Here is a 22,243-nt window from a genome sequence, read left to right as displayed (position 1 = left end):
AAGGAGGTGGGCAAATCAATGCAATCAATAGTCATACACCTATGATAGCAGTAGTATAATTCGCGTCCGTCGGCTCTCCTGGTGCACTGACAGGAGTGCGAATGTTCTTGATTGATTGTGTTCTCCAATATAGTTAGCTAGCACGTATGGCTGTCCATCAATATCAACCAGGGGTATGCGCATGGATGAACAGCCGTCGGCAGTGTATGGCCGCCTTCTTCTTTGGACCTTTTCCAGCTTCATAACTGGCCGCAATTAATATATTGGGGAAGAGGGCGCTCTAACGCTTGGTAAAGCGGTAACATTATGGCCTCCGAGGTCTGCCGTAACGCACAACAATATTCCGCCGGCCTTGGAAGCAGCTCATTGACATTGAACAGAATTCTTATATTTTACTCGTGCCATGTGCTCATGAATATTTAAAAAAATTTGGTGAACGTCCAATGCCACCTGTGCAGTTTTTTTGCAAAAAAGATTTCCTCCAAAAAAAAATAAACACTTTTCAGAAGTTTTATGCTCCCAGATAGACCAGGCCAAAGACTCCACAGAAGGTCCTCCTCCTTCGTGACACGGGCAATGTGTGGGTGACATCATCATCATCATTTTTCGTTTGTACTGTGAACTTCCTACGGGTCCTAACTGGTTTGTATTAAAAAAAAAAAAAAGCCCAGGTAATTGGCGCAGATTCCTCACACAATTTAATGCATATAGGAATGATTTCTACAGCTCCTAATCTGTGTGAGAACGGGAATTACCAAAATGATTATAAGATTTGTCAGGACGGACCTAATCCCTCGTGCTTAGTAACCCTTTCATTACTATTGCTTCTAGATCGTCAGCAAATGTATAATCCAGTATCTTTGTAAGTTTTTCAAATGCATTTCTTTACATGGAAACCATCAGCAAGCTGCTTTGTCCGATAGGATTTATTATTATTATTATTATTATTATTGGTTCTTTAATACATATATTACAAAAAGTATGTCTGGACTCCAGATAGTTCTCATTTTTGGCTCATAGAGGGGGAGTCCCCTATACGATATCCATGTGCCCTATTAGGTAATATAGACAGGGGTGGTCTTCCTAGCACAACCACTTTACTATGTTCTCCTGTGAAAACTGCATTCAGCATACAATGCCCCATTCTCCTTCTCACAAACCTGTTTCTGGCTGTAAGGCGCCTGGCTGTAGCAGGAGCCCTCCCCCACTTCTCTGTCTCCGTCCCCAGGAATACTTCAACCCATCCATCCGCTAAGCCCCAACCCAAAACCAGCAGAAAATCTTGCAGACGTTAAGATCCATCAGCAGCAGTGACCCTGATTGCTGGTTGTTTCCAGATTACAACAGATTTTTTTAACTCGAAAGATAAAAACAGCAAAAAAAATAAATAAATGGAGGCCAGATGTTACAGTTGAAAGCTACAGAGTCAATATAAATCTAAGGCAGAGCTCCACTTTAAAATTTATACATTTCTAAAATTCGCACCGCAGTGTTTGTTTCTTTCACACTTTTTAAAAAATTATTCAAATCTTAATTAAAAATAGAATGTAACACAAAAATAGTAAAAATATGGATAGTGCACATAACAAAAAATAATACACCGTAAGTAAATTACAAAAAAATCTAATCATTGAAATAAAAATAATTAAACAACTGAAATAGAATAGGAAAAAAATAACAATTCAAATAAACTAGGGGAAAAATAAACCAAAAAATAAAATACTTTTCCAACTTGGATTGAAGAATTACTGAACAGAACGAGTACAATGAGAAATAATAAATCTGAGAAGTAAAGAGGCCCAAGAGGATCCCAGCCTATAAATTTTACTTAATGCTGGCTCTCCCATCCAAATACTCAGTTTCTTGTGTCTCTTTGACCCCGGGTGAAGCTCTTCCAGCTCCACTTCTCTCATCCACTTGAGAGTTTACATTATGAAGACTAAATCCCAGAAGCAATGAGTGGGCGAGAGTGAAGGATCCATGTGGGAGCCGAGTGATATTACACCTATAGACTTCTACACATTCCAAAGTGCCTCCACCTGTGTAAACATCTGGATGGAGACAGGGTTGGCTAGTAAACCAGCACGAGACCACATTCAGATCTTAGAACTTTCCAATACAGATGTCGTCATCCAAAATCCTCATCTTGACCAGAAACCCAACATAAGCTCCTACTGAACCGTCTTGTGGCCTATCTTCTGAGCCTGCAGATGTTTTGGGCCACCAACCAAAGACAAGTAATGGAGCTATGCCATGGTGACGCCACTGAAATATTGAATAGGTAGACACCCATCCTCTATGTGGGAGAAAAGGGATGGATGCTCAAAGCGTCATAGCCCCAGGCCACTGAGGTTTGTATGACCATGGTATGACCAAGAAAGCCTCCACAAATCTTTCCTGAAAATAGTTCATCAAAGGTAAGTTAAAGGGGTTGTCCCGCCATTAATATTGATGACCTATCATCAATATCTGGTCGGCAACTCCCGACACCCCCACCAATCAGCTCCATGCGAGCGCCACCTCTTCTTTATTTCACTACACTTTGTCTCGGAAGTGCAATGTAATACAAGTACAGTGATCCCTCAAGATACAATGGCCTCAGGATACAATATTTTCAACACACAATGGTCTTTTCTGACCCATCGTAAGTTGAAACTAGACTGAACATACAATGCCCCAGACTCAGACCCAACCAGTCAAGGCCACTTCTCCGGTAAAATAGCTGGATCAGTTACTAGTTATCAGCTATTCCTGACTGTTATATGTAAGGACTTGTTTTATCCAGGGCTGTCAGAGTCGGAGGCAATTTTGGGTACCTGGAGTCGGAAAAAATGAACCGACTCAGATGCCGACTCCTACTAAATTTAAATTGGAATAATTTTTTTAAAAAAAGTACGTTTAAATGTCCCAATTCACAAAAAGTTATAATTAATTACTTCTCTACTGTAAGAATAAAGGCCAATATATGCAGCAGTGCGTCACGTTACCGCAAAACGAACGCGTAAAATGACCGTGAAGAAGCGTGCTAACGCTCATCAATATTAACGGCTGGACAGTCCGTTTAATACAGCATATGTATGTGGTCAACTTACCCATGGTATGGGATTCTGCTGTTGGCTGTTTGTCCATCTCCCGCATTAATTGCTGGGTCAACATTTCCAACTCTTCCACTTCTTTCATGTTCAATCCCTGTCCAGTCCGATCCTAAAACGAAGAGTATAATTGTAGACACCTCACCTCAGTTAAAAGGGTAACCATTGCTTTTAAGTCAACCCATCCTACTACCCTTTGGGCTTCCAAAACCTTGGTGTCCAGTCCATAGTCTGGAAACCAAGTGTGTTATTTGAGAACTTAACTTGGACACCTTTACTATTAAGGTCTATGAATGTTCCACCATAAATATGGTGCCCTTTTGATAAGATGAAAGCCATGAATATTCCAGGCCTCAGAGTCTACTAGGCTGAGCAACATTTCTTTGGTCCAACCATTGTCAATAACAACTACAGATTAGAATCTAATGGGTGGGACACCCCAACTATCCGACATTGTCAGATATCAAGGGAAATGACCACATTGACATGTTGGATTTCAATGTGGCTCATCCATATGCCAGGGGACAGGTGGCTTGTCTCCCTACTGAAATAAGCATGGATGCTTGGCCAAGCATGCATGTTGATAACTAGATTTTGCCAACAGGGTACATATGTCCAGCTAGTTGGTAAAATTGGATGGGTTGGCTCAGTTTTCAAGCAAAGGTCCATAAGAAAACAACATTTTTAGAAGTGATGTGGCAACAAAACAATGGAGGGATGAAGAGGGCGTAGGCAAAGGTTAATGAGGGGGTAGTGAGACATTTATGATGGGCTGGTACACTTAGATATTGGAGATACAAGCGTCCGACTCAGGGGTTCTGCCTGTTAATTGGTCTTGAGGTTCAATGGGTTAAGATGGTTCTTCAGAGGACGACTCCACAGTATTTTGAGTATACCCGAACTTTAGAGTCTCAGGCAATTCCAAACGGGACGTAGCTGACTGTGACAGGCCTTGATGTTCATGAGTCACAATGGTTGTGGTTTATCACAGGGGGAATAGACTGGGAGCAAGGGGAAGTTTTCAAAAGCTGAAGGAGGACAAAAATTTCACGAGGATGAAGACTTGGCCTCATATATAGATAATGCAACAGAAGCACCATCCTACAACTAGCTCCTGTAGATGCCATCATACGACTCCGATTTGTACTTCTACTCTTTCCTAGGTCAATGTTTTTTTTAAAAATTGCAATGTCACAAAAGCAAACTCTGCTCTGTCAGCCTCAGCTTAGAAAAACAACGCCCACGTTTCAAATACTCTTCATCCCTAAATTGTATCCAGCTATGCAACACGATCATGACATCATGGTGCGGCTTCATTACCCATTCCACTCCCTGAGCCTCTGGCTGTGTCAGAGCTCTGATTGACAGTCATTGCTGTAAATGAGCATTTTCAAAATTCCCAGTAAATATAGGTCCCTGAGCAGTCCTCTCCTGTCAAATTTGGAATTTCAAATTTCTGCCATTTTGGCCAAATCTGGGTAGCATCCGATATGGCCACCAGTATCGTTCCCACAGGGGTTGTCAGGCAGAATTCCAGATGTTCCCTCCAGAGTCTAAATTCAAGATGTGCACCAAAACATATTTTGTACAAGCCACAAAACCCCCATAACAGTGCCAGACAGTGGCCTACACAGTACCTCCATGCCAACACAAACCGTACCAAACAGTGACCAATGCAGTACCTCCATACCAACATAACCTCGAAAACAGCCATAGGAGCCACAAGAGCATCGAAAGCAGCTTGAGCTGAAAACACCAGTCGTCTTAGAAGTCCAGGCTTTCGGTAGGTTTCTTCACTGGTCAATATATGTTCTACTGAAGTGAAGAAAGTTCTACAAGCCAGATGGACAGGTCAACACCCTCCTCCTATATCACTGCATGACAACACCAGGGGAGATGTAATGGTGGCCCCACAGGTTGTCAACCCAGTTTTCCCTTACACATGGAAATCACAGAAAGAATATAGGAAGGCTGCATACAACCGGGTGGCTCAAGGACATGAATGGATAATTTTTTATTTCTGGGGATTTTTGGGTGGGGGAACTCTTTAATCTGCCAATCAATCTGGTCCACTGACAATCACAACAGTATGTATGACCTATAGTCCTACATAAGTAGCAGAGCTGAATTTGTCATTTGCTTTGCATGTGCATCAGGATCAATAGTAAACTATGGAAAACACCCATGATAAGATCCCCATGAGCTGTGCCAAATAACAAACTCACCTCTACTGCACTAGTACATTGGTTAGTCCATTAAGAAAACCCACCACCAAGAAGAATTTCAGAAATACGAGGTAACACTTACAGGCTCGGGAGGTCTTTGCATGTTGGGTTGAGGAGATTTTCTTTGGGTTGCATCTGACTGTATTTTCAAAGACTGATAGCCTTCTGATGGCGCTCCATTGGATTTTATTCCTTGGTGGTTCCTAAAGTTCTCCATCTGTGACCCAGAATTTCTGTTGATTTCAGCCTGGGGCACAACAATTCTTCCATTCTCTTTCTGTGGCCCTTCAGGGTCAGGTCTAGCTTTTTCAAGCACTTGAGGCTTTTCACGTTGCTGTGCAAAGTTAAATCCTGATGGCCCTGTAGACGAAGGTGCGGAAGGAGCAGGAGGGTCCACTCTGGTGACACTGGGCTGAGATGTGGGAAACTTCTGTTGTGGGCGTGAAGATTCTGATGCTGGTTCTATCTGTTTGGGTGTGAATGTGTGGGGGGCAGAAGGTTTTGGGGTGAATGTGTGAGATGGAGCCGGTTTTGGGGAGAAAGTTGGTGCACTCACCGGCTTAGGAGAAAAGGAAGGAGCAGGCGGTGGGTTAGAAGACTGTACAGGAGAAAATGCATGGGGGGCAGGAAACTTTGGAATAAATGTGTTAGGTACAGAAGGTTTGGGTGAAACCGCCACTGGCGCTGCCGGTTTTGGTGCAACTGGGATAGGATTGTTAGGTTTAGGGCTAACAAAAGGAGGGGCAACAGGCTTAGGGCTAAATGTGGTTGCTGGGGTTTTAGGTGTAAATGTTAAAGGCACAGTTGGCTTAGGTGAAAAAGAAGATGGGGCAGGTGGTTTTGGAGTGACCACTGGAGGAGCTGGTGGAGGTGGTGGTGGTGGTGGTGGTGGTGGTGGTGTGACCTGTGAAAAGGCAAAAAGTTGAATAAGACTGACTATAATAGTAATGTCCCGCAGATAGGTAGAGAAGAATGACTTTATATAGTCCCATGTAATGCAACTACATTTAAGGCAGGGCCTTAATGTATTAGGTATTTTTGGCCTTATTGACCACCTCAGTGGTTTTACACACAGGCTGTGTAGAGGGGGTAAATGGAGAAGTCCAAAAACAGTGACTACTACTAAAGGCGGCCATACGCATTAGACTTAAGTAGGTTTAAGGTTGAACAATCGTTGAACGAAGGATCATCTGGTAAACAATCACTTTGCCGACAAAAGCAATACTCATTTTTGTCCACATCGGCCAATATGGTTGTTTAAACTGGTCATACATGGTCAATAACTCTGGGCGAAGTACGAAAGATCTTTCTGGGAATGCTCTTTCAAACACAGATTAATCATGGACGATGGAAACTTCTTAAGAACAAAAAGATATTCGTCCGAATATCGACTTCTCTCCAGATTTCGATGAAGGTGGATCATTTGATGTTACGTTTCACCCAACGAATGTTCATCTTGGTTGAAATCATCCATTTTCATCAACTTTAGTCTAATGTGTGTGGGCACCTTAGTGTCTTGCACTACGTCGTTTTGTCCATCTCGGCTTTTAACCTTGTGCCATTGAATAAAGCAGATGGTTTAATTGCTTTCCACTGGTTCTGGACTTCTCCTTTCTGAACCATCTCCTCCAGGTGTTTCCTGACACGCTCGTGCAGAGAGGATTTAACGTCTGTGGTTAGCTGCCTTTTACATGTGATTTTGACATTTATTTCTGCATTTCTCCATGGCAGCTAACTAAGTTTTATTTAATTTCCCCATGGTGTTTGATATTTTGGGCTTTTTTGTGTAGAATTTTTTTTTCTTCTCTATAATACAAATAAGGGGTTGGCCCATCTGGGACATTGATGGCATATCGCTAGGATATGCCATGAACGTCAGATAGGTGTCGGTCTCACCTATGAGACCTTCTTCCATCTCCAGAAAGAGACCCTCGAAGTGAACAGAGAGCAGCCGAGCATGCTTGGCCACTCGCCATTCACCGATATGGGAATTCTAAAAATAGCTCAGCACCATTGTGTACGCCATTGTCCACTATTTATTATGAAGTATAACTTCCTAGTTATGAGAATCTCAATAAGGCTAAAACTTTGGATATTGGTGGTCAGATAGGGGGTTTATTGGGGTTTTTGTTTATTGGTATTTTTAATTATTTGCTTTTTTACTTATTTTATCCTGTGTCCTCTAAAAGGTCAGAAAAGAGACTGAGAGGATACCATTACATAATGTTATACTTCTTTCAGATGATCACTCAAATAAACTGTGAAAAATGGTCTTCTAGACCAATAAAAATTCTGGTCCAACTCTAGACCAAGGACATTCTCCTCAAAAATATTATCCTGAACATATATGTTTTGTCACACTGTTGGGGGCGCGATAAGAAAACAAAAATTTACAATCTCTCATGAGTTTTTGTTGGAGTTTAGGAGTTTTATGTATTTCACTTTAATTGCGTGCCCTTCATGTCTTTCATATCTCATGAAGATTGAAGAAAGCAAGACTGTTCCTCAATCAAGACCTTCACCAGCTGGACAACAGAGAAAGAAAAGTATTGACCGATGCCATTAAGCTACGTTGTTGGTGACGTCTTTTGCGACTGGAGTTGGTGAAAGTCACCATGAATGGTAGGGAAAAAAAAAACCAACCAATTTCTTGACCAAGCAGGGTCTTCAACTTGACATTAAATGATTGGAGTTATTCTTCTTCTGGATATACTACTACAAAGAACCAGCTCATTGGAAAACCCATCCACGTTCCAAAGAGTTGAAGGAGGAAGAAGAGAATGACCAGCAACAAGATGGATGGAGACAATCAAGGAATTATGAACATGACATTAAGTATGAAGACAAAAATACAAAATTCTGGAGCAACATTATTTATATAGTCAACCAAGAGTCTACACTGACATGAAGACACATCATGATGATGATAATAATAATAATAATAATAATAATAATAATAATAATGAATTGTCCCATTAGAACATTTCAAGCACATTTTTTAAAATCTTATATGAAACAAAAATGTCTAAGAAATTAAAACTCAAGATTACATAAACATTCTGAAGACATTTTAAGAACTGTCTTCCTTCCAAGAATCAGCAAAGAAGCTGGAACTTGTCAGTAGATGCGCAGCGAAGAATAGAATAAAGAAGTACCAATTACATATTTTTGGTGCGTATATTTTTACCTGGATGTCGCTAGTTCCACTAACAAGGCTTGTTTCCTCCAGGGAAGGTGGTGAAGGGAAGAACTCTTCAGCAGGAGGTGGAAAGGGCTCGGCAAATTCAGGTGGTGGAGGTGGAGGGAAGCTGGATGTGGGGGAACCAAGGATGTCATCCCCAAAGGAAGGTGGAGGAGGTGGGAAAGACATGGTGGGGCTCATGACAGAGTCATCGTTGGGTGGAGGAGGTGGCAAAATGAATTCTGAAGAGAGAGAAAAAGGTTTTAAAGGGATGCCAACAAAAAAATAAAATAAAATCATGCCCCCAGAGGACCAAGTGAGAAATCACCCACAGTTAATCGAGCCTACTTGGCACTCAATCAGACTCAATGGCTCGATCAATGAGGTAATTTTTGAACCACAACTAAGCTCCACAAGTTGGTCAGCAAGGAAAACAGTGGACAGGCCATGCAGAAGCCATTGCTGTGGCCGTGGTTGTCACCCAAGCTTCTCAAATGATTAGAACTTTTAAGGGTAAATGGCCAAGACTTTTCAGATATTTATTGCATATCCAGAGCCATAAATGCTTTGTGACCTACAACTGTGTTGAGAATAACAGTCCCCCAACCCCGTGATGAGCTGGCTGCCGAGAATGGTGATGGACCTGCATGGACGTGGGTCCCTCCAGTGACTTCTGTGGGATTTGCACACTTGAGCATTTGTTTCTAGACCCTCCACAGGACAGACTGAAGAGAGGTGGACACATCAAATATCTCACCGCTGGTGGCCACCTCATCTGGGGGTCCGAGTGCATCCATTCTTCACAAAGGTGCAAGTCTTTAAAGGTAGGGCCTGCACCTATCAGATATTGTGATAGGCCATAAATAATGATCCTTTCATTTCCACCCAGCTATAATATCAGGTCAGTCTGCACCCTCTCTACAAATCAACCATGGTAGAGTAAAAGAAAAGTCTACTATATTGGAGTGAGGACGTAGCACCTTTACCATGCAAATAAATGAATGGGCCTGACTGCTGTTATATTTCCATACAAAAAATAAAAAATACAAAATTGCATGAAATTCCAGTTTAATGGTCCTTTTAATTCTCCCTTAAATTTCCTGCACTAGATAATGAATCTTAATTATCTCATTCTTCAGCTCCCCAGGCCCCTGGGTACAATAATGTGGTCATAGTTCGCAAACACATGGCAGAACCAGTATTTACATGTGCAGCAAGCAGTCAGGCAGGAGGAATGACTTAATTAGGAGGAGAGGGCGCGTAGTAATTCCCATATACAGTGAAACAGGTCTAGCAACCAAAGAAACCAAAAACGGTAAGGTGTACAAGTGCCCTATACTAAAAACGAATGGTTATAATATACAGAAAGTCTACTTGAATCTGGCATCCCATAATCCAGAAATTCGACATATGCTACAGTTTGGAAATTTACAAGAGCAGAAGTTTGATGCCCATGGACACTCACACATGACATAAGGCCTAGAGCCTACTATGTGACTCTACTGCATCTATGGATGAAAAATGGTGGCATCAGATGCTGCATGTGGAGGGTATTCTCAGCTAGAAGGAGACCTATGGCAGCACAGAGTCCATATAGATCCATCATATAGACCAGGGCTGGCCAACCTGCGGCCCTCCAGCTGTTGTAAAACTACAATTCCCACCATGCCCGGCTGTAGGCTGTCTTGGCATGCTGGGAGTTGTAGTTTTGCAACAGCTGGAGAGCCGCAGGTTGGCCAGCCCTGATATAGACGTACACAGACACTGCAGAGCGCCACTTCTAGTGCATTTTTATACCATAATTAATATTACTGTAGTCCTTGTCTTTCAACATGTTTTAGCCACTTGGTGGCGCTGTTCTAAGGCAGTAGGAATCAGTCACGTATATAAGTGAGTTGTACGACTTTCTTTTAGGATTTCGGCATCTGGTCAGAGCAACCAGTGCAGACCTAACCTAAAATGACCCAGATTTGGTCACTCTGTCCACTACCACAGAGCCACGTAAACAGAAATTGAGAAACAAGCAGGGGAAATTACCATGAAGTGCGATATGGTGGACATCCTTGGTACCCATCCTAGCAAAGGTCCTCTATTCATTGAACATCGATGGCCGACACTCCAATATTGATGAAGACCGCCTTCTAATTGTGGGGAAGGGGGGGGGGGGGGGTGTTGAATTATACCACAAGAATTCGGCTGTAGACAAGGACTATGGACTTAGATCTAAACCCTGAAGAAGACTATTAGAAATAAAGTGGTCAACATAGACCTATTATGGAGGCCACCAAGCATGGAAACCCTCTGCCACCTGGCAAAGAGATATGAAGACCCCTATGCAGATAATGACCCTTTTGGCTACATTAGGAAAATACATAATTTTCGAAAAGGTTTGAATGAAAATGGACTATCCCTTTAAGAAAAGTAAGCCCTAGAACGTTAAAGCCTCATGTATGGAGAGTTGAGGACCTATCTCCTCTCCTGACATGGCTGTTTCAGTAACTACTTGAAATCCCTGTGTAATACCAAGATAGAAATTATGACTGAAAGGTCCTTCTGGGTGTTACCAGTTGAGGTTGTGTCCCTGTACGGTCTGACCGGATAGTGTAACACTGTGCAGGGACACACACCCAGTTGATAACACAAACAGATGCTCCAGAATTGTTATTACTTGGGCACTACAAGTAGTTACAAAAACAGATATATCAGGAGAGGTGAGAGGACCTCTTTAATCTGGAGGATAGGCAAGCTGCTGGCCTTCAACACCAATTGCCCCCAAAATCAAAAACCCATCAGTCGTCCTATACCACTGTCAAAAATGCTACTTTGCAGATTCCTAGGAGACAACCGATAGGGCTGCTACTAGAGACCTGAAAGATGGGTTGTCACTGTATAAGCAGATTTCCCATACATGGGACTTGGGAGGCTGAATGACAACGGCTGAGGGAGAAGTAATGGCGGTCATACTGGTTGTCACCCAGCAGTACCAGTAAAGAAATCCCTATAAGGAGTTGAAGTTGAGAACTGTCACAAGTGCCCGACCCTACCCCAGGACCGGCACGAGAAGAATGTATTAGAAAGTGAGAAATTCCAGGTTTGTTTTACCCTTGAGGCTTTCCAAAGAGAGAAAAATGGTATCAGCTTACAGTACAGGACCACGAGAGGAGCCATTCAGAAGAAGGTTGAGACCTTTTTCCGAGCCTCGCTAGGGCAAAAGTAACACACATATCATACCTTCAAAAAACAATGCAACCACTTATATGGACACCAAAACAGCTCCCATATGGGTTGTCGCTCATCTTTTCAAAGATATCCCTAGGAATACAATGTAGGACTAGGTGGGACAATCAAACCTGGGCCACCATTATGCTGCATATTGCCACCCAGGAGAGAAGGGTATAGTGTCCCTTGACCCAAATCCCCACCCTTGCTCATTAAAGGGGGCCCCAGGATTAGAAAAAAAATGGCGGATTTCTTCTAAAAACAGCCCCACCCCTGTCCACGGGTTCTGCTCGGTACTACAACTTGTGGACAGACGCGGCACTGTTTTTTGGAAGAAAGTCATTGTTCTAATTCTGGAAATGTCTTTAACAATGCAGTTACCTTGGAGAGCAGGACACAGGTTCCTATCATCAGAATAGGTCATCAATATGAGATTGATGGGGATCCTATGCCCAGAACCCCCGCCGATCAGCTATTTTCGTCAGCCACCCATACGGAAACTAAACAGGGGATGAAGACGAAAGCAGAAGGCGCCACCCACTGTGTAGTGGCCATGCTGGGGTACTGCAGCTCAGCTCCAGTCTACACAGTGGATGGCAATTTCTCCTTCCGTCTCCATCCTCTGTTTAGTTTCTGGCTTGGGCGCCTGCTGAAACTTTATCAGCCGGGTGTTGGTCCCCCACCAATCTGATATTGATGACCTATCCTGAAAATAAGTAATCATTTTCTAAAGGGGAACCCCCTCCACGGTATGTATATCCCCTTGGGTGTGACTATGCCCTTGGAAGCTGTAATGGTGATTGCCACGTACAAAAAAACGCATATATTGAATTTCCTGTGACATGGACCTAAAATAGGGTGTGGCTTATTCTAATTTGCATTATCATGCTCCTTCGGGGTGGAGCCGTGCTAAGCAGGGGTGGGGCTTAAAATATCTAGCAATGTGGGACTGAAATATTGGTAGACATGGACTTCCTCCCCCTCTGTGCTGTCCATGTGCCCTAGCGGACCATGAACAGGGGGTCTGTCCTGAAGCCCCTGTAAATGAGGAAGGAATCACAGACAGAAGATCTCATTACCCTCATGCTCAGGTGGCGGTAAGGATGGGATTTCTCCAACTCTCCCCAAAAAAGCACGCGGGGCGGTTGCGCTATCCTGGAGGCCAGCAGAGTTAGTCTTGGGGTCTCCTTCCTCAGCCGCTTTAAATGGGTTCACCTTAGGCTTAGGGGGCACCACTGGAGCAAACTTTTTGGGCTGGTTGTAAAAAGATGGGGTGGAGATGTTGATGGTGAAAGAGGAGGTCATCCGGGTGGCGGGAGCGGCTGGGTCCATCTTGACGTCTAAAAATAAAAATAATACAGATGTTACACAGAGACCCTTACCCATACAAACAGGTACAGATGTAGCAGAGCCGAGATGGTCACTGAGCCATTCCTTTGTTGTATAATATAATGCAATGGGTTTACCTGCAGTCCTATGTAAGGCTACAGATTGTAATAGCACATTCGGTGCCAAATTACAAACTCAGCTCTGCAGCGCCCGTACGTGATTTTTTTATTAGAAGGGAGTGTTTTGTATGGAACACAATATGGTTCGTGGTCCCCATAGGCATTCATCATCTGCAGCTTATGCTTCGCTTGTAATAACTCTTCGGTTGCCAGAGAAAATGACACAAAAGAAAGGTTGCCCCCCTCCCCCATCCCCTAAACAACATGGCTGCCAGCGCCCACATTTATAGCACAGCAAAGGTTAAATATAAAAGCCGTTATGTGTAATCTAACTCTCACTATGATCGAATCCTGCGGATCAGATCCCTGGCAGCTCAAGGTTGAACGCCTTCCTCCGCCTGTCTCTCTCCGAGACTGTCTCGCTTTGTTTCCATGGAAATACTCCCGGGGGTTCCTGCACAGCTCAGCAGTTTAAGCATGGCTCCTGTCATGGAGGGACTACGAGGGGCTGGGGATGGGAAGGATTTGGTACAGAGGTGGCTTCCCCTATAAGAAATGAGGAAATGTGGAGCAGGGTTACAGAAAAGACATAGGGGCCTGAGAGAGGGCAAGGGGGCGAGCACCCAACTACAGCGACTATGGGGTGGAGATGGCTTCATACTGAGCACAGCACCAGGTGTAATGCAGAAGAGGGCGATATGTGGCTGAACTATGAGAAGAGGGCGAGATGTGGGTGCATAGACTATGAGAAGAGGGCGAGATGTGGGTGCATCGACTAGGACTAGAGGGCGAGATGTGGGTGCATTGACTATGAGAAGAGGGTGAGATGTGGGTGCATAGACTATGAGAAGAGGGTGAGATGTGGGTGCATAGACTATGAGAAGAGGGTGAGATGTGGGTGCATAGACTATGAGAAGAGGGTGAGATGTGGGTGCATCGACTAGGACTAGAGGGTGAGATGTGGGTGCATCGACTAGGACTAGAGGGCGAGATGTGGGTGCATCGACTATGAGAAGAGGGTGAGATGTGGGTGCCATTGACTATAAGCGGGTGAGATGTGGGTGCATTGACTATGAGAAGAGGGTGAGATGTGGGTGCCATTAACTATAAGAAGAGGGTGAGATGTGGGTGCATTGACTATAAGAGGGTGAGATGTGGGTGCATTGACTATAAGAGGGTGAGATGTGGGTGCATTGACTATAAGAGGGTGAGATGTGGGTGCATTGACTATAAGAGGGTGAGATGTGGGTGCATTGACTAGGACTAGAGGGCGAGATGTGGGTGCATCGACTATGAGAAGAGGGTGAGATGTGGGTGCCATTGACTATAAGAGGGTAAGATGTGGGTGCATTGACTATAAGCGGGTGAGATGTGGGTGCATTGACTATGAGAAGAGGGTGAGATGTGGGTGCCATTGACTATAAGAGGGTGAGATGTGGGTGCATTGACTATAAGCGGGTGAGATGTGGGTGCATTGACTAGGACTAGAGGGCGAGATGTGGGTGCCATTGACTATAAGAGGGTAAGATGTGGGTGCATTGACTATAAGCGGGTGAGATGTGGGTGCATTGACTATGAGAAGAGGGTGAGATGTGGGTGCCATTGACTATAAGAGGGTGAGATGTGGGTGCATTGACTATAAGCGGGTGAGATGTGGGTGCATTGACTAGGACTAGAGGGTGAGATGTGGGTGCCATTGACTATAAGAGGGTAAGATGTGGGTGCATTGACTATAAGCGGGTGAGATGTGGGTGCATTGACTATGAGAAGAGGGTGAGATGTGGGTGCCATTGACTATAAGAGGGTGAGATGTGGGTGCATTGACTATAAGCGGGTGAGATGTGGGTGCATCGACTATGAGAAGAGGGTGAGATGTGGGTGCCATTGACTATAAGAGGGTGAGATGTGGGTGCATTGACTATAAGAGGGTGAGATGTGGGTGCATTGACTATGAGAAGAGGGTGAGATGTGGGTGCCATTGACTATAAGAGGGTAAGATGTGGGTGCATTGACTAGGACTAGAGGGCGAGATGTGGGTGCATCGACTATGAGAAGAGGGTGAGATGTGGGTGCCATTGACTATAAGAGGGTAAGATGTGGGTGCATTGACTATAAGCGGGTGAGATGTGGGTGCATTGACTATGAGAAGAGGGTGAGATGTGGGTGCCATTGACTATAAGAGGGTGAGATGTGGGTGCATTGACTATAAGCGGGTGAGATGTGGGTGCATCGACTATGAGAAGAGGGTGAGATGTGGGTGCCATTGACTATAAGAGGGTGAGATGTGGGTGCATTGACTATAAGAGGGTGAGATGTGGGTGCATTGACTATGAGAAGAGGGCGAGATGTGGGTGCCATTGACTATAAGAGGGTGAGATGTGGGTGCATTGACTATAAGCGGGTGAGATGTGGGTGCATTGACTATGAGAAGAGGGTGAGATGTGGGTGCATTGACTATAAGAGGGTGAGATGTGGGTGCATTGACTATAAGAGGGTGAGATGTGGGTGCATTGACTATAAGAGGGTGAGATGTGGGTGCATTGACTATAAGAGGGTGAGATGTGGGTGCATTGACTATAAGAGGGTGAGATGTGGGTGCATTGACTATAAGAGGGTGAGATGTGGGTGCATTGACTATGAGAAGAGGGTGAGATGTGGGTGCATTGACTATAAGAGGGTGAGATGTGGGTGCATTGACTATGGGAAGAGGGTGAGATGTGGGTGCATTGACTATGAGAAGAGGGTGAGATGTGGGTGCATTGACTATAAGAGGGTGAGATGTGGGTGCATTGACTATAAGAGGGTGAGATGTGGGTGCATTGACTATGAGAAGAGGGTGAGATGTGGGTGCATTGACTAGGACTAGAGGGCGAGATGTGGGTGCATTGACTATAAGAGGGTGAGATGTGGGTGCATTGACTATAAGAGGGTGAGATGTGGGTGCATTGACTATAAGAGGGTGAGATGTGGGTGCATTGACTATAAGAGGGTGAGAAGTGGGTGCATTGACTATGTGTAGAGGCCGAGATGTAAGAGAATTTAGTCTATAAGAAATCAGTTTGAAGAAGATACCGTTATACCACCTTGAGACTTGGAGGCGCTAGAGGATAATAGCAGCTCTATGTACACCGCCATTCCCTTTAAATGAAACAACATAAAGAATAGAGGGGAGGACACGTGGTCTGAGAACCTGCAGAGACCCTGAAGATTGGGGGGACTCTGGAGTTACTGGAGGAGCTGAAATGACTGAGGGTGAGATGCGGGTGCATTGACTATAAGAGGGTGAGATGTGGGTGCATTGACTATAAGGGTGAGATGCGGGTGCATTGACTATAAGGGTGAGATGCGGGTGCATTGACTATAAGAGGGTGAGATGCGGGTGCATTGACTATAAGAGGGTGAGATGCGGGTGCATTGACTATAAGAGGGTGAGATGCGGGTGCATTGACTATAAGAGGGTGAGATGTAAGAGAATCAGTCTGAAGGAGAAGATACCGTTATACCACCTTGAGACTTGGAGGCGCTAGAGGATAATAGCAGCTGTATGTACATCTAGTGCCATCCACAGCAGTGCACCCTAAATACAGATATGCGCCCCCCCCCTCGCCCCCCAAGATGTGTTTGCACCATTCCTATAGGATTTTACTGTAGAAGTGATTGCTCCTAATGAAAATCTAACCTCACATTACTAATAAGCACTCAGCACATACATGGCGGCCTTTACCAGCGCCATACAGCGCTCTGCCCACCTGCAGCGCCCTCCGCACCGCCATTCCCTTTAAAATGACACAACATACAGAATAAAGGAGGACGCGTGGGGTGAGAACCTGAAGATGGGGGGGCTCTGGAGTTACTGGAGGGGGTAATGTCTAATGCTGAAGAATAGGGTTATGAAACCCGAGGCAAGGATAGACAGGGGGCAGCAAATATTGGGATCCATACGACATGGGCATGGTGGCTCAACCCCGATTATGAGGCGCTACAAGCCGGGGGCCCTGTAGGATGGCTGCAGGACCCTGGGCCAGGCCTGTCTGAAGACCGGGGGTGGAGGAGGCACAATGGCTGGTCTTTTAGGACAGGACTGAGGCCATAAAGTGGAGCAGAAATGTCTGACAAGGCCCCGGGCCCCAGGAATGCTGAGCAAGGCAATGGCAGCTGTGACTGAGAGGCTCCAGGTCAGGAATGAGGTAACCGCGGGGCAGGGATGAGGTAACGGAGGGGGAGGCCGTGTCCTCTCAGGATGTGAGGAGGTGAGTGAGCAATGTCTCAGGATTGCAGCAGGAGGAGGGGGGGGGGGGGGGGATCTGCCCCCCGGACCCCCACCCCCCTTCCCCAGCTGGGAGTCATTAACTAACATTACACTGCTGGGCTGGGGGTCAGAGAGACAGCTCCGAGTGCAACATGTTAAAGAGACAGCCCTGTACAGCTGGAGTAGACTGCATGGCCTAAAGGAGACCAGATTACTAACCTCAATACTGAGCACTGAAAGAGACAGCAGTGACCTGGGGGTAAGAGACCCCCAATACTGAGCACTGAAAGAGACAGCAGTGACCTGGGGGTAAGAGACCCCCAATACTGAGCACTGAAAGAGACAGCAGTGACCTGGGGGTAAGAGACCCGCAATACTGAGCACTGAAAGAGACAGCAGTGACCTGGGGGTAAGAGACCCCCAATACTGTGCGCTGAAAGAGACAGCAGACAGCAGTGACCTGGGGGTAAGAGACCCCCAATACTGAGCACTGAAAGAGACAGCAGTGACCTGGGGGTAAGAGACCCCCAATACTGAGCACTGAAAGAGACTGTAGTGACCTGGGGGTAAGAGACCCCCAATACTGAGCACTGAAAGAGACAGCAGTGACCTGGGGGTAAGAGACCCCCAATACTGTGCGCTGAAAGAGACAGCAGTCTGTAGTGACCTGGGGGTAAGAGACCCCCAATACTGTGCGCTGAAAGAGACAGCAGTCTGTAGTGACCTGGGGGTAAGAGACCCCCAATACTGTGCACTGAAAGAGACAGCAGACTGCAGTGACCTGGGGGTAAGAGACCCCCAATACTGTGCACTGAAAGAGACAGCAGTCTGTAGTGACCTGGGGGTGAGACCCCCAATACTGTGCACTGAAAGAGACAGCAGACTGTAGTGACCTGTGGGTAAGAGACCCCCAATATTGTGTATTAATAGAGACAGCCCTGTACAGCTGGAGTAGACTGCCATAGGTCATGGCCTAAAAGAGACCAGATTTCTGTAGTAGGCGAACCCCGATACTGAGCACTGAAAGAGACAGCCCTGTACAGAGGGAGCAGACTGTCGTGACCTGGGGGTACATAAAGAGACGGCCCTGTATAGGGGGCAGACTATGGTGACCTGTACACAGGGAGCACTCTAATGTGGCCAGAGGTGTAAGAGACTCCGAATCCTGAGACAGCCCAGTACATAGGAAGCCAGCACAGATGAGACTGCACAGATGGAGAGACAGATGTTTACACTGTGCATAATGAACAAGAGAAAAGAGACGGTCCCTCAAGATATCCAAAGGCAGAAAAAGAGACAGCCATCTACAACAGACAGTCACAGTGGGGAGGGAGTCCATTATAGGGTGTGGATCCAGAGAGCAGGCCAAGTCTCATTGTATAGCAGAAGTGATAAGAGACAGCCCTCTTCATATGTAAAGAGACAGTTCTCACAAAAGCAACTTTTGTTCCACACAATCCCTGAAAAACGCATTTAATGTGACTGCAGCACAATGTACCACGGATCAGCCGGTAAGAGACAGCCTCCAACAAGAGACAGGCAGAGTAATGGGACAAAGGCTGCAGTCACATCTGAGCTCCAGCGGTAAAGAGACCGCACCCCTGGGGCCCCGGCAGTGGCCCCTGCACCCCCAGCAGCTCGCCAGAGACAGTCACACACAGGAGACAGGCACAGCACACGGAGACAGACCCACACTGAATGCATCTTACCTCTGAATAGCAGAGACTGACTGCCAGCACAGAGTGAGAGACGGTCAGAGACCGCCTGAGACTGCCCAGGGGGAGTGGAGAGGGCGAGGCCTGCAGATGACTGGGAGGGTGTCACACTGTGGGTATGTGCTCTCTCATCAGTGTGTGCATGGCTGTCTACCTGAGGTGACTGTCTCTTCGTGCGTGCGTAGTTGTGACTGTCTACCTGAGTGTGACTGTCTCTTGGTGCATGGATGCTTATAGCTGTCTACCTGAGTGTGACTGTCTCTTGGTGTATGGATGCTTATAGCTGTCTACCAGAGTGTGACTGTCTCTTGGTGTATGCATATTTATAGCTGTCTACCTGAGTGTGACTGTCTCTTGGTGTATGCATATTTATAGCTGTCTACCTGAGTGTGACTGTCTCTTGGTGTATGCATATTTATAGCTGTCTACCTGAGTGTGACTGTCTCTTGGTGCATGGATGCTTATAGCTGTCTACCTGAGTGTGACTGTCTCTTGGTGTATGGATGCTTATAGCTGTCTACCAGAGTGTGACTGTCTCTTGGTGTATGCATATTTATAGCTGTCTACCTGAGTGTGACTGTCTCTTGGTGTATGCATATTTATAGCTGTCTACCTGAGTGTGACTGTCTCTTGGTGTATGCATATTTATAGCTGTCTACCTGAGTGTGACTGTCTATTGGTGCATGCATAGTGATGTCCGTCTAGTCTACCTAAGTGTGTCTATTAGTTCAGGTATGTTTATAGCTGTCTACCTGAGTGTGACTGTCTCTTGGTGTATGCATATTTATAGCTGTCTACCTGAGTGTGACTGTCTCTTGGTGTATGCATAGTTATAGCTGTCTACCTGAGTGTGACTGTCTCTTGGTGTATGCATATTTATAGCTGTCTACCTGAGTGTGACTGTCTATTGGTGCATGCATAGTGATGTCCGTCTAGTCTACCTAAGTGTGTCTATTAGTTCAGGTATGTTTATAGCTGTCTACCTGAGTGTGACTGTCTCTTTCTGTATGCATATGTATGGCTGTCTACCTGACTGTGACTGTCTCTTGGCGCATGCATAGTTATGGCTCTACTTGAGTATGATTGCCTATTAGTGCATGGATGTTTATGACTGTCTACCTGAGTGTGACTGTCTCTTGGTGTATGCATTTTTATAGATGTCTCTTGGTGCATGTTGCCATGCATATTTATTATGGCTGTCTCCCTCAGCGTGACTGTCTCCTGGTGCATGCACAATGGCTGTCTAGCAGAATATGACTTGTCTTCTTGATGCATGCATAGTCATGGCTGTCTCTTGATGCATGCATAGTCATGGCTGTCTCTTGATGCATGCATAGTCATGGCTGTCTCTTGATGCATGCATAGTCATGGCTGTCTCTTGATGCAGGCACAATTACAGCTGTCTACATGAGTGTGACTTTCTTTTTGTGCTGATCGCTGTCTACCCACATATGACTGTCTCTTGGTGCCTGCATGTTTATTGTATGGCAGTCCCTTCAGAGACATCGGTCCGTGCAGAGATGTGGACACACAGACATCTTCCGTCTACGCTCCATCTAAACACTCCTCTGTTTTATCGATCACTCGCCCTTAGTGCATGGTGGTGGCCGGCTAGGACTGTCTACTGTACCTGCGTGACGCTGTCTCTTCATGTCTGCTTTCCGTCTGAGTGTGACTGTCTCTTTCTGCATGTTTGGACTGTCTACCTTGGGATGCATGCCTGTACTATTGCTGTGCACCCTCTGAGGTCCCTGCAGCCCGGACTCGTGGCGTCCTGTGGCTTCAGCCTTCCCCCCTCCTCAGTGGTTCCATCACAAAAAAAGGCGCCACATGAGGGCGCAATACCAGGAGGATCAGTGTGGCCCCCTCTAGTGCAGGGCCCCAAAACACTCATTCTACCATCTAGTAATCTGAAAAGGGGGTTCATTTGGTCCTGAAATGCGTTATTTGCCATGGTTAGCATAAGCTGAAGAAATGCCCTGTTATTAGAGCTCTAGATCCTTTCTCTCAATCTGAAGAACCAGTAGATCCAGTCCTGAAACGCGTCATCACTGGATATATTAATCCTTCGCTTTCAACTTTACCTCAGTTAGGTCCTGAAACGTTAGTCCACATAATGAACCTTTTCCTTCTTTTTTACTTTCTCTTATTCTGTAGAAAGAAGCCAGTCCGACCCCGAAGCGCGCTGTAACTGGAGATATTGAACTTTTCCTTTTTTACTTTTATTCTGGGGAAGGTGATTTATTTATTTTTTCAGTCCCAAAACACTCCTTTTAGTTGTACTTTCTGTATATCCGAAGCCAGTCCAGGCCATAAAAACCTGCCGTTAATCTGAAAAATGGGCCAGTCTAGTCCTGAAACGCGTTACTACTGGAAATAAGCAGTTTATTCTTGAAATGCGTTACTATTGTGGGCATTTTCTTTTAGTCTCCTCTTAATTTAAAGGGTTCGGTTCCAGTTCCGAAAAAGTGATAATGCAAATTGTGAATGGGAAATGGCGTTCATGGGGTAGTAAGTCTGGAATTTGTAGAATTTTTGAATAATTGTGCAAGCGTCGGCAGAACACTAGTGAAGGCATGTGGATAGGACAGGGCGGTGCTGCCGGTGTCCTCGGATCCTCGGACCATGGGGTAGCCTTGGATTAGAAGATGCAGACAATGGAGAGAGCCTGGACAACCAAAACAATCAGATAGTTTAAATTGCTTTATGGATAACCTTGGTGACAACGCGTTTTGGAGTATAGATACTCATTTTTCAAGTATGAGGTAGGGCAGTTGACCCTCCTCACCGGGCATGTAAAGAATGCATATGAGCATAGTCCTTCCTATTGAGGGGGACCTGCGCCCTGCTCAGCTATAGGTCCAGCGGTGGAAGCGCGTAGCTCGTCGCTGCAGTGCTGCTGCCCTTCACTTCAGTAGGAGCAGAGCTGTAGTAGCGCGTTTCATCCACTACTCTGTGAACTGGACTGTGTGGTGCCAGCGCCGGGGCTACATCCAAACAGCTGGCAGTGTTGGACCCATGCCGATCAGCTAGTGCCTGTCCTGAAACGCGTTCATTTTGTATATGATGAGGCGCATTTTATATTTTTTACTATATCTGAAATTGAAGAAGCGT

General features: G+C 45.5%; 1 protein-coding gene across 4 annotated transcripts in view; it reads right to left on the bottom strand.

Annotated features, from left to right (window-relative positions):
• The window catches only part of ZYX (zyxin), a 29,438-nt gene that overhangs the window by 5,693 nt on the left and 1,502 nt on the right, over nucleotides 1-22,243 (bottom strand). Inside the window, exons 1-5 of one of the 4 annotated variants that reach the window (XM_040434755.1) lie at nucleotides 19,124-19,239; nucleotides 12,797-13,057; nucleotides 8,505-8,740; nucleotides 5,400-6,221; nucleotides 3,093-3,204 (exon numbers count right to left, since the gene is read on the bottom strand). In XM_040434755.1, coding sequence (XP_040290689.1) covers nucleotides 3,093-3,204; nucleotides 5,400-6,221; nucleotides 8,505-8,740; nucleotides 12,797-13,049 — 1,423 coding nt within the window. In that variant the 5' untranslated portion in view covers nucleotides 13,050-13,057; nucleotides 19,124-19,239. Of the gene's footprint in view, nucleotides 1-3,092; nucleotides 3,205-5,399; nucleotides 6,222-8,504; nucleotides 8,741-12,796; nucleotides 13,058-13,504; nucleotides 13,707-19,123; nucleotides 19,240-22,243 lie in introns of those variants that run through there. The other 3 variants (XM_040434757.1, XM_040434756.1, XM_040434758.1) reach the window with 3 other exon arrangements.

Source organism: Bufo bufo, chromosome 6 (genome assembly GCF_905171765.1).
Source record: "Bufo bufo chromosome 6, aBufBuf1.1, whole genome shotgun sequence".
NCBI classification, from domain to species: Eukaryota; Metazoa; Chordata; class Amphibia; order Anura; family Bufonidae; genus Bufo; species Bufo bufo.
This window is presented reverse-complemented; position numbering and strand designations above follow the sequence as displayed.